General features: G+C 56.7%; 1 protein-coding gene across 1 annotated transcript; it reads left to right on the top strand.

Moving 5' to 3' along the window:
• Positions 1-3,611: 3,611 nt before the first annotated feature.
• Positions 3,612-11,948, top strand: LOC148054969 (uncharacterized). Its single transcript, XM_087763233.1, has 15 exons — positions 3,612-3,728; positions 4,275-4,431; positions 5,320-5,576; positions 5,975-6,168; positions 6,838-6,950; positions 7,293-7,410; positions 8,244-8,355; positions 8,830-9,021; positions 9,351-9,508; positions 9,807-9,929; positions 10,139-10,259; positions 10,707-10,844; positions 11,029-11,150; positions 11,452-11,559; positions 11,814-11,948. Exons 1-15 carry the CDS (start codon positions 3,612-3,614, stop codon positions 11,830-11,832), a joined length of 2,049 nt encoding a protein of 682 aa, XP_087619359.1. The 3' UTR covers positions 11,833-11,948.
• The last annotated feature ends 486 nt before the right edge of the window (positions 11,949-12,434 follow it).

Here is a 12,434-nt window from a genome sequence, read left to right as displayed (position 1 = left end):
TGACTATTTGATTTGCTCTTCTTGTTTGGATTTTGACAATGGGACTAGAAGTCAGCAGAATACTTGGCATGGCTTAAGCAGAAACGATGAAGCCCATGGAGCTCTGCGTAGAGCTAACTTAGAGAGATCAACTTCATCATTTAGCTGATCTGAAAGAAGAAAAGGAATGGTCCAGTCTGTCTTCACTGCTGCTCTTATTCTTGTTCCTCAAATTGATGGTCATTCTTTCTCACTCATTATTCCTCAGTCTTTCTGCTTCGCAGGTAAATTCTCAGCCCGGTTAAAAAACGAGGGAATTTTGCAATTCAGCAGAGCCAGCATTTGACACTGCAGGTGAAGATGCTGAAGAACCTGGAACACTGACTGTTGTTCAAGAGATGAGGCAAGTAGGTATGTTGGCACCTCAGTGAGCTATTACCTAGAAATAAAATGGACATTCTCCGCTCCATAGGCTTTGGAAGCACCAGGATACCTAGTTGCAAAGGCACCTAAACCATACCTGTGCCTGCAGCAGCCCAAGGTTTGACAGTCCTGTGCAATGAAGCATCCCAGAGTAGATGTGAGCCAGGGACCTGGCTTTTCACTCCTTCCCTCAGCTGCACAGCCGGATGGAAAGTGGCGACCTCACCGCACACCAGCCACATCAGGTTCAGGCACTGGTTCAATGGCAGTTTATAGAGTTCCTATTAAACATGTATCACAGGGGATATTGAAGGACAGAAATCCAGGCCTTTTTTTTTTCCGCGCAGGGAAGTGTCCTGGTACCAAACTGTCCCCTTCTATTGGGACAAATCCTTTTGTTGTCATTTCCTGCCAACTGAAGCCTTTTCAAGGAGAGGCAGTAAGGGTCCTCCCTTCTGAATTGATCTGGTCGCTAGACTGTTTGCAAGGGGTGAGAGAGACAGATTTAGCACCTCGCAGGCAGAGGAAGAAAATGACCCTATCTTTTGGTTATCTTGGTGAGAATTGTAAATCCTGAGCTAGTAGCTACCAGAAAGTGACTTTGTCTGTCTCTCTTGCTGCACTTTAAATAATAGGCTCTTCTTCATAAAGCAGAGACTTGGGGAGAGCTTGAGGAGGAAGGCTCAGACTTGTGAAACCCAGCATCAGTTGTTGAAGGCCAAGACAAGAGCAGACCCACTTGTTTTTCAGTGTTTCCTGGGGCTGATTTCTGCCCTGCACGCATCAGTATCATCTTGGGTATCGAATTCTTCTCCCGCAGCACAGAGGAAGGCAGGGCTCCCAGCTCAGGGCTGTGGTTTTTCTGGGAGAGACCAGGTGCCCTCAAGGTTACACGTTGCACTACTCAGTGTTGTACAGCCAGATGCACTTTTATGCTTCTAGCTTTGAACTTGTTTGCAGTAATATTCATAATAGTAATGATAATAATAATAACAAATACAAATAATAATAACAACAAATACAAAGAAGCAGCCAAGTTTTATTAGATGGAGTGATACGGCTAGGAAAAAAGAGGCCCAAATCCCAGACCCACAAGCTCTCCCAGTGTCTTGTAGTCCTTCTCCTTACAAACCTTGCTGACTATATTCTTGGCAGTGGTGCAGTCTCACCAGGAGATTTGGCATGGATCTATAAGAAAGAGAGTTGTCATTTTTTTTTAAGTCAACTGGACACAGACACAAAGGTTTTCCCTTTGCGCCTAGGTTTGTCACAGCTCTTGGCCATTCCTGGGTGCTGTAACACACAGGTAGTGCCCCTCTGGCAATGCCTGATGCGGTGGTGGGATGCCCGGACAGTCAAGGAGTGACCGACGCTGGAGAGGAATATGCTGGGAAACAGAGGGGAGATCAGCCTCATGGATGAGGCTGGCAGTGCAACAGTAGGGCCAATACTGGAAAAAGTGTCAAAGGGACGGGTGAACTTCAGGGCTGCGACGCCATGGAGCGCCCAGCCGAGTTTGCAGGGGGGGGATTTCAGCAATATCCGTGCCCCCCTCTTAGGAGTAACGCCTGTGGTCTGCTCTGAGGGTGCAGGGGTGCAGTTCATTTCCACTGTGAGGATGCTAAGGGCAGCGTTTGTAATGGATGCATGTCCCGAGGGTCCTTAAACAAGTGTTTTGCGGGGGCCAGGGGTGCTCTGTGCTGGGTGTGGATGGCAAGGGGTGAGCAGCGGGAGCTGCAGCGGGACCCGCGTGGGAGCGGGTCAGGTTTTGTGGGGGCCAGTCGGAGACGGTTCCAGCCAGCTCCCACAAAGGTGTGAGCAGCCATCGCCTGCCAAAGCTCCCCGCTGCAGACACATTGGGTAAGAGAGGCAGGCAGAAGCAGGGAAGGGTAGAAGGAAGCCCCTAAGCACTTATAGCCGGGTGTGGCCATGTGGGGACATGGCAGAGGTGAGCCCCAGCCTGGGTAACCCCCCCTGGTCAGGAGAGAGTGAGGTGGGGGCAGCTCCCTGAAGCCCCTGCCCACTGCGGAGCCCCCGCCCACTGCGGAGCCCCCCTGGCAGGGCCTGGGCGGGTGGGGCGGGGGGACGGGGGTGTGCAGCCCCTCTGTGACACGGTCTGGGGTCACAGTGGGACAGCCCCGCATCACAGTGGGGACAGCCCCCCTTTCCCCATCGTGACCAGCATCCGCCCCACACACCCCGGCGAGGCCAAGGGGACTCCAGGCGCTGGGGGCTGCTCGTGCCACCGCTCTGCTCCGGAGGAGCTGCTCTGCAGTGAGGAGGAGAAGGCAGAGGCAGGCGGCACAACAGCACTGGGGGTGGTGAAGGGCAGAGGAGGAAGAGGAGGAGAGCAGAGAGGAGGGGGAGGCTTTTTGCAGGAAGCAAGAGAGCCATCGGCCAGCCACCTGCTGCAGTAGTTGACCTGGAGCAAGGGTAGAACGAAGATGGCCAAAGACCTCTTCTTGCGGCCTCACTTGTCTCCAACAACTCAGAAGCTCAAGAATTCTGGTAAGGCCTTCAGACCCAATTTCCTGCGTGTTGTCGCGTTGAGGACATCTCTGAAAGCAGGCATGGAAACGCTGAGGGCTGTGGGGGTGGCTGCTCAGGACTGCTGACTGCAAGGCGGGACCTGCTTGACCATCCCTAAGGGCTCAGGGGCTGGTTTGGGAGCCAGGGCTCCTGGTTCTCTTCCTGATGAGGCCCGTGCCTTCCTGGGGCAACCCAGGCAGAAAGCCCTGGCCCCAAAGGGCTGCTCCTTGCCTGGCGGTGGGCATTGCCCAGCCTGAGCTCAGGTCTGAGTGGAAGAGCTGAAGGTGCTCGTGGGCCGTGTGGAGTTGGTGTGTTGGGAGCTGCGACACAGGAGAGAGTGAGGTGGGGGCAGCTCCCTGAAGCCCCTGCCCACTGCGGAGCCCCCCTGGCAGGGCCTGGGCGGGTGGGGCGGGGGGACGGGGGCCCCTGCTGGGGAGCCACCAGGGCCTGCCCTGAGCCTCCGAGACTTCCCTGGAGCACAGCACCGTGCCCTTGCTGGCGTGGCAATCCACTGCCGGTTTCGCGTGGGAGTGGGTCACACCCTGGAGAGCTGCACCTGCAAGGAAAGGAGCCATCTTGGAGGCAGGCTGAGGTGTCCTTTGGTTCTTGCCAGGATCTAGAGAGACCATCTGAAATTCTTGTGTTAGAAATGCATCGGTCCTTGGGCAGGAGCAGGCTGAATGGTTCTGAGGTTGCTGCCTCCGAGCATGACATGTCTTTCCCTTGTTTTTCCAGAGTTGGCGAACATTTGGGCCAGTGCATCATGGTACCTCAGCCAACGGCTGGCTCTCCACCAGGTGGGACTTACCTCCTTCTCCTCCCCTCATCCTGATGAAGGTTGATGAAGCCCTGACAGCCCTTTGCCATGGACTGCAATTGTTCTTGCCCTCCTTTGAAAGCAGGAACAGTGCCCCAGCACGACACTGCAATGCACGGACCAGCTCCTCTGTCCATTCAGATGTACAATACGCTCCAGGCCTAGTGTCAGAACAAGGGCTGGACTTTTTCTGGGCTTCTGGAGTCCCCACAGTCAGAGCTGCATGACAAAACTTGGAAGCCTGGGACACTTCAGGCTTTATTCCAAGTGGGGGACCCCCCCTGCCTCTTACCTTACTGAGCCAAAGGCTGTTTGTCAGCTTTTCCTGAACCATCTGGTTCTTCATGGGTGAAGGGGAGTGAGGGGGAAAAGCACAGACCCTGGTTCTCTTCTCCAGAGGTTTCCAAAGAGCCCATCTTGCTCTTCTGTACCTCAGGCAGGGCACTGAGCACCATCACCATTCTCTGACAAGCCATCCGTCTGTCCCGCCAAGACTTCTTCTGATCCTCCATCTCATCTGTTTCAGGCTGTCTGCATTCCTGGACTTGGGACATTCACAGTTGTCAGAGAGCGAATAGCCAGCACGGAGAAGGATCTGGTGGTTGTGGAGAGACCCGTGTTTCATCTTGCAAAGGCTATTGCGCAGGATCATGACCTCCGATACAGTTGCATAGACGTTCCTGGTAAGCAGAGAGACGGAAAGCGGCGCTTGCCCTTGAGCAGAGTGGGGAGGTGTGCTCTGGTGTCCAGAGGTGACTGAGTGGAGCACCAAACTCCCGCCGCAGTCCTGAGACCAGCCTCAGCTCCACAAAACCAGCCTGCTCTGAAAAGGACCCTGCCTACCTTTTCATTTTAAGCAATGACCAGAGGACAATAGAGCAGAACAGCACACTCTCTTTGACCTACTTCAACAAGAGGTTTCCTTCCAGTTTTCTTGGTGCTGTGTCTTCTCGTTACATGGTCTTTCAAGTCTCGCTCCCTCTTTCTGCTGTGCTAGACCTCGTGCAGGCAAATGCCAGGGCTCTTCCCAGCTCTCACAGCCGCTTTGCGAGGGGGAAAAGTGGGGGAAACCCAGGGTGGAAAGACGGTTTGTTCCAAAACCCCGTGACCACGATGCCTGTGCTTTGTAGTCGCTGCTGCCATTGCAGCAGGTGTCGTAGGACCCTGGGGGGCACCAAGAGCTTGGGTCTGTGTTTGGGGTGTGTTTCTCTCTAATGACAAAGAGAGCACCAAATGTGGGCACGGCTCCAGTGGCCTGGCACCCTCCAGCTTGCTGTGAGGCCTGACGCCTATCTCCCCTCCTTGTCCTGCAGTCATGACTTGTCTTCCCGCCAAGAGCCTAGGACTCTTTCTTTCCCTTCCTGTATCAGAGAAACCAGAGCTGTGCGCTCCACACCTCGATTTCCACTCCTAACAGGAAGGGACGACCCCAGCTTCTCCTCAGAGGTGCTGCACCAGCGAGACAGCTCAGTAGCAATGTATTGCCTGAGGGCCTGGAAGCTGCAGACTTTTGGCTGTAGCCTGCTTAGCAGCTCTGCAAGTTCATGGGTGCCTCTTCTCTTGTTTTTCAGGTCGCCACTATTTTGAGCAACTGCCGTATGCTCAGATAGCCTCTGACAACGCTGTCTCTGAGGGCACGGTGCAGCTTTGCATGGAAAGGACCATGCGTCTTTTCCGTGCCTGCCTAGAGAACAGGAAGAACGTCGCCCTCGTTTGGGGGGACGTAGGCATGCTGATCATCCAGGGACGAGACGTCAAAATGAGATTTTACAGAGACTTTTTGAAAAGGCTGAATGGGACTGACACGGCGTTGCAAGCTGTTCTCGAGGTAGGCTGTTCCTTTTCCCAGCACCACCCCTGGTTCTTCTGCCATGCGTTCTGGGGGCTGGGGGGCTGCTTTCTGCTGGTCTGCCATGCCTCGTTCAGCCACCTGGGCTCCTCGTGGCCTACAGTGCAGCAGGCTCTCTGTAGAGCACTTCCCTTGCGTGCAACGGTCTGGCTTTGCGAGAGGTACCCGCAGAGGGGCCTCGCTTTGTGACCAAAGGCCAGCGCTGATGGTGGCCCGCTCTCGGGGCAGGGAGCAGAGGCACAGGCAGAGCAAGGCTTGCTGAGGCCAGAGCCCTTAGGCAGCTCTGGCTCTTTGCTTGCATTGGTCTAAGGTGGACTGAGGAGCCAGCCCTTCCCAGCATCCCCATTTCCCATCATCTGTCTCTGTCCTCGTTGCAGATGCCAGAGATGAGGCACTCGGTCATCTCACACCATGACACTACTGCTGCCCAGACCTCTTCTGGACGTGTTATCGTCCTCCCAGGGTACGTTTGCTCCTGCAGCCCTTGGCTGAGCAAGCGAGCAGCTTCTCAGCCCACGCTTGGGAGGGCTGCCTTGCCAGGCGCTGGGAACCGTACTCGGGATGGCACCGAGTGAGTGTTTCGGAGGCCTTGTTGGCAGGGAACTCCCTGCTTGCTCCTGTTCAGTTTGACTTCCTTTGGAGGAACATGGGAGAGCGACACTGCTTTATGCCTCCGTCCTACTGTGGACCTAGAGAGGCAGTTAGGCAACATTTTGCACCAGGTTTCTCCTGCTCTTCTTCTTTCCTGTGCGTGAGACTGCCTTCTGCCTGGGGCCAAGGGGTAGAGGGGTGGTTTCTTGTCCAAGCAGGAGCTTGCAGCTGGTGGGGTTCCGCAGAGCTCTGTCTCGTGCCAGCATTGCTGTACAGTGCCATGGACGACTGAGGGGAGGGAGGGGACTCCTTAGAGCTGCAAAGGCATTAATCTGCGAGGCTCTCCAAGAAACTTGGAGGACAAGATCAGAATTCCAAAGGGTGTTGGATCATCAGAGCACTAGAGATTAGGCTGGTCTCCATGTGCACTATGTGTAAGAGAGGAATCATTTTCCCCAGAAGCAGCAAGGGGGTTTTGTGGGAGGACAACCATTCTCACGGGAAGGATGGAAAAACACTGGCAGAGGCTGACGGGGCCTGGCCTGCCCCTCCAGGCACCGGAGTTGCCACTATGGTCCTCTGGGATGGGCTGCCTTGGGAAACAATGCGGTGTCCTTTCTTCAGCCTGCTGCCTTCTTCCACTTTCCAGGTACATGCTTGAGACCGTGCCTAAAATGGCAACAGGAAAAGCAGACCTGCCAGGACATGCGAAGGCTGCCCCAGAGCAGCGCTGGGGAAAAGGTGATGGCAGTGGAAAGAAAGGTAAGGGACCATGACTCTTGGAGACCACCAGCATCTCCCAGGGAGCCCCCCATTTCAGCACATGGATGAGACAAAGCCGTCCAAAGAGTTTTCCCCAGGGAATAATGATGCACTGTAGGCAGGAGGAGCTGGAGAAAAAAAACAGGGTCGGAAAAGGCCTAAGACCTCCCAGGAAACATGGCTTTCATCCAAAGGGATGAAAAGGACCCCCTTCATCGGGGTTACCACAGCTTGAGCAGGCCTGCCCGTCACTCTTGTTGGAACTGGGACACGATAGGCACCCAGTTCCCAGAACACCACCAAGATGCTGTGTTGAAGAATCGTCTCGTTTCCTCTTTCTAGAGGATCTTGCCGAGAAGCGTCTCCTTCGTCGAGCAAGGCTTTCTCCAGAGCGGTTACCTGCAATGACTGGGAAGTCAGAGCAGCGTCAGAAAGATGAGAGGAGTGAGCCTTGTGCCAGGTGAGACACTTGCATGACTGGATCAGGGTGACCCCGTGCTCTCGTCTCTGTGGGAGCAAGATGTTTCTCCTGGACACAGAGGCTAGATGAACTCAAAGTGCTGTTATCCCATGTCCCACTAACCAATGGTTTCTTAGTGGATGGCAAGCGTCTCGTAGCTTCTTGGGAGACTCTGCTGGCAGCATCATTTCTTTCTTTGCTCCTGCTGTGCAGATCTGCTGAGTAACTAACTGCAAATGCTCCTTGCAGGAGCAGAAGGTCTTTTTGGCTTTCCTTCACATTGAAATGACCCCGACCTTTCTCTTGGCTGAGGACACTGTTCTGCCGTTAGTTACTGCAGAGGATTCCTCTGATTAACCAGAAGCCTCCTCTATGCTAACGCCTGCCTTATGGCCTGCAAAAGAGAAAAGCCAAAGAGAGCTGAGTGGCGGGATTGCTTTTTGCATGGGGTCGCGTCCTCCTCCTTTTGACACTGCGTCCCCAGCGCCCAACCTGCTTGTAGAGCCCGTGAGCACTCTGTATTTCGGACCACTGAGCAGGCACACTTCAGTGCCCTGACCCGGAGGGTGTAGCGGTATCTCCGGGCATAGGCCCCTGTTGCTCTCGTTGCTGCAGCAAGAGAGGGCCTAGACCTGGGCATCCTGTGTTTTCGGGGGGCTGTTGGGCACATCCGAGTCTGACAGCTTGGGGTCTTCTCTGTCTCTGTGCACTTGATCAGAAGGAGGCAAGCAGAGCGCATTCTGCTGCAGAAGCAGGGGCACCACTTGGAAGCACAAGATGCAGAACCAACTCCTCCTGCCCTCCTGCCAACGCACCCTGTTGTGTCTTTGCAGGCAGCTACCGGCCATCCAGGGGAGCTCCTTGAAGGCAAAGATGGAGAAAGAGAAACTAATTCCTCTGGTCGAAGTAGACTTCATTGCCAGAGCTATTGAGAGGAGAGAAAAGGTACCTGACACAGGCTGCTGCAGTGAGCGTGTCGTAGGGGACTGTAGAGAAGCGTTGCTCCGTGCACGCCGATTCTCACAAGATTCGACACTGTGTGTTCACGGGGCCGCTGACTAGTTGCTTTGGTGCTTACTTGAAGAGAGGCGGGTTACTCTGTCCTTTGAGAATGTACTTTTCACTTCCATTGGCCTCATGAAACACACCTGAAGACCTTGTGGATGTTTCTGTCGGCAACTGACTGCAAGGCTTGTCTGGGATAGCCAGGGGCCAGGTGGTTTTAAGCCTGGCGGTCGCTTAGCTGCCTGGTCATTAGAGACGGGCTCTTTTGGTGGAGCCTGCAGGAACCTGGGAGCAAAGCAGCGTGGAGAGAAAGGCAGAGGAGAAGGGGCAGAAGGGAGGGTAGGAATGAAAACAGGTCAGCCCTCTGCAGGGCAGACTAATGCTGCCTGCTGTTGCCTTTTGGTCTCCCTGCAGAATAAACACTCCAATAGGAAGGAGAAGCTTCCAGAACACGTCCAGAAATACTTGAAGAAAGAGAAAAAGAAGCTGGCAGAAGAGAAAAAAAGCAAACGGCAAACATCACCAGCAACCAAACGGAAGGCTAAGAGGGAAAAGGTGGCGCCCACAGGGAAGGCCAAGAGGGAAAAGGAGTCCCAGGGCAGCCAGGTACTTTGAATTCCTGCAGAAAAAGAGCACTTTCTCCTGCGGGGGGGCTGAGATTGCAAGGTACCTCTAGCACCGAAGCCCTCATAGCAGCGTTGCTGCAGCAGAGCTGGGCGGGTGGCTGCTGCCTCTCCTGAGCAAGAGGGGGGAACGGGGAGTTGCCGTGAAACCCTGGTGACACTCAGGCATCACCGCAAGGGCTTTCTGAGGTCCTTCTCCTGGCTTTGCCCGTCCTGCTAGGGTCCCTGCCAGAAGTGGTCTGGGGGTCTGCATGCTGGGAAGCAGCACCGTCTGGGGGCAGGGCTGTTGTATGAGAGTCTCTTCCTGTGCAGGAATCTGGTTCCTCCAAGCAGTCATCAGTCAGCCTCCCGACTAGCATGGAGTCGGGAGAGTCCAGCCCCGACCTCCTGGAGAGGATGATGAAGGAGTGGGAAGAAGCCAGAGAAGAAGCTGGGGCCGAAGAAGAGGAAGACACTGTCCCCCCTAAGCGGTAAGAGTGCACCAGCTCCAGCCAAGGCCTGGGGCAGTGGGGTGGTGGTGAGGCACCGGTGGTGGGTCAAGGAAGCCAAGCCCTGAGCCATGGGGCCGCACAGAGCGCCTGGGGATTTCTCCAGCCGTGGGCATGAGCTGGGTGAGAGGCTGATGGCAGGGGCCAAAGCAGGTGCTTTAAAGTCCTCCTGCCTCGAAGGGGCTGTGGAATGGGGCCACGTATGTGTGGGGCTGGGGGTGGGAAGAGGCAGGAGGGTCACAGCTGCAGGGTCAGAGAGACTTTGTCCTTGCTGGTGCAGGAGCCTTTCCCCATGGACACACCAGGCCCTGCAGGAGGTGGTGACGTGCATCCTGGGGCAGGTCGCCCGCAAGAGCAGGGGGCAGAGGGACGACCAGCTGGATCTGCAGGACAAGCTCCAGTGGTAAATCTCTCCGGACACGGGCAGTGCTTCCTCTCCCGCAGTGCCCTTCCTCCCGCTCCCCACAGCACCGGGGGAGAGAGGCGCTTTCCTGGCACCGGACTCTCGGCAGAGCCACCTTCTGCGGCCACGGCAGGCACCCAGCTTGGGAGCCCCCGCTGCAGAGCGCTCTCCCTGTGCTCACACCACCTCCTCCTCCTGTGTGTCTGTAGCGAGCTGGCAGTGCTGCAGTGGCATCGGTCGGGGCAAGGGGCATGCAGCAGCCACCAACTGCGGGAAGCTGGACCCCAACCTACACCCCCTGCTAGGCCAGAGAAGAGGAGGGCAGGACCGGTACGTGGCATGGGCTCCTGGGGGTACTGTGTCGTATCCACCTGTAGAAAAGCATAGTTATACGCATGTGACGTCTTACAAGACCCCTTAGCGTGTGCTTAGCTGACGGCTGAAGCACTTCTCCCGAGGCTTTCTCGAGAGGCAGCCTTCACTTGTGTCATCTCCAGAAACACCCACAGACTTGATGTAGTGGTGTTTGCAATGACGACGGCAGTGCCAGGCTTGTCTGGGATAGCAAGCAGCTGGGTTGCTTTCAGCCCCATGGTCGCTTGGCTCAGGGCTCATTGCAGAAAGGCTCTGCAGTGGGTCTGTGAGGGCTGCGAGCAAAGCGGGGCTGATGGAGAGGCTGAAAAGAAGGGGCAGGAGGGAGGGGGAGAGCTCAACCCACCCCAGCCCTCCGCCAGGGAGACTAACGCTGCTGGCTGCTGCATTGCTGTGTCCCTGCAGGCGCAGCCCCGCACATGCACGGAGGAGGAAGGAGGCAAGCTGTGGGACTCCTTGCGCAAGAAGTTCCAGCAGAAGGCGAGGGCAAAAGTGGCAGCCCCGAAGGCCTGGAAAGAAGAGCAAGAGCAATGGCAGGCCCAGGTACAGCAGGCAGTGAAAAACACTTAGGAAAAGGGCATTCCTCTCCTGCCGGGGAGCCAAGGTGGGAAGGTCCCTAAGCCCTAGGAGCATGGGGGCTGACTGTCCTGTGTGGGGCCGTACCAGCTCGAGGCGCCTTCCCTGCTGCCCAGTGGCATCTCCTGTGCTCACCCCTCTCTCTGTGCAGGGCTCCTGCATTCGCAGCACTCCGGAGTGGTGGGGAGAGGGCCGAAAAGAGCCCTCTGTGGAGGATGAGAGCCCAGAGGACAAGCTGAGTCTTTGCCTTTCGGAGCCCTCACCTCTGAAAAGGTGAGTGTGGGCCAGCTTGAGGCCAGACCTGGGCCAGCTGGGGGCTGGTGGCCCAGCTGTGGGTGAGGGAAGCAAGTCCCAGCGCCATGGGGCTGGGCACGGACAGCATCCCCTCCTTTCTCATGCCCTGGGAATGGCAGGGGTCAGTCCCCGATGCCAGGTGCCTCTCTGCAGCCCCAAGCACAGCCGGCACTGAGGGGGCTGTGGGGTTGAATGGGACTGTGTGGGTGGGGGCGACTGGGAGAGAGGAGAGGCAGGAGAGTCTCGGTTGAGATGTGAGACTTTGTCCTTGCCGTGCTAGGAGCCTTTCCCCAAGGACCCAGTGGGCTTTGCGAGGAGCAGCGACCCGCCTCCTCGAGAAGGTAGAGGGAAGAGCCCATTGCCGTGGTGGTGAGGAGGAGTCCCTCAGGTAAGGATCTCCAAACATGCCCGGTGTTTTCCCCCTGCCCGGCAGTGCCTGCCCTTCCTTTGACTGCCCGCAGCCCCTGGGCAAAGAGGGTCTCCTCCCGACAGCCCTCGTGGCATGGAGAGCTGCAGGCTGGGATTGCATTGCCTCTCCGGACAGAAGCAGATCCCACCCCATGTGTCCTGACTAGACTTGCAGTGGTGCTCTGCACCTCTCTGTGCACACAAGGCTACAGAGCTTTGTATTCAACTCCTCAGCTCTGGGCAGCAGACCTAGTCCGCATCGGCGAGTGCCAGGAGAACCTCTTGGGCACAGAGGCTTCCGAGAGAGATGTCCAGCAAGAGCCTCCTCCAGCATGCCGAGGGCCAGTGCCGGCCAGCCAGGCTGTTAACACCAACGCTTCCTTCTCTTCAGTAAAGCCCCGTCCGCAAACGACTGCGTCTGACACTGTGGGTCTTTCCTTGGTGGCTGTGAAATCTGCTCTCGGCAGTGGGTGAGCTTTGGTGGGGCGGGGAAAGGCCGCTGCAGGCAAGGGGGCTGGAGCTTCAGTCCTGCTCCAAGGGCAGCCCTCTCGCAAGGCTTTGCTGCACCTGCTCGGCTGCAGCCCTGCTCTTTGTGGCCTGTGCACCTCCTGGTCCCTGGCAGTGTGCCCTGCTGCGGCTGCACATCCCTGCTGAGGAGGGGATTCTCCCTGGGGGGAGAGGAGGTGTGGGAGTAGGGAAGTGGAGGAGGAGGAGGAGGAGGAGGAGTGGTGGGCATCCAGGGGAGCAGAGCTGCAGGGGGAAGCTTCTGGGGGCTCTCAGAGCCAGAGCTCTGTGGGGTGCCCAGGCCAGCGCTGTCAGGGGTACCCAGAGCTGTGCAGGCACCACCGCATGCCG

The sequence above is a fragment of the Nipponia nippon genome, unplaced genomic scaffold (assembly GCF_047370975.1).
Source record: "Nipponia nippon isolate SJK-2023a ecotype South Korea unplaced genomic scaffold, ASM4737097v1 scaffold_28, whole genome shotgun sequence".
In the NCBI taxonomy this organism is placed as follows: Eukaryota; Metazoa; Chordata; class Aves; order Pelecaniformes; family Threskiornithidae; genus Nipponia; species Nipponia nippon.
This window is presented reverse-complemented; position numbering and strand designations above follow the sequence as displayed.

Coding starts and splice junctions, on each gene's coding strand:
- LOC148054969 (XM_087763233.1), top strand. CDS start 3,612: ATGGTTCTGAGGTTGCTGCCTCCGAGCATGACATGTCTTTCCCTTGTT. Junction 9,509..9,806: donor GACACTGTCCCCCCTAAGCG/GTAAGAGTGCAC, acceptor TTGCTGGTGCAG/GAGCCTTTCCCCATGGACAC. Junction 10,845..11,028: donor AAGAGCAATGGCAGGCCCAG/GTACAGCAGGCA, acceptor CTCTCTGTGCAG/GGCTCCTGCATTCGCAGCAC.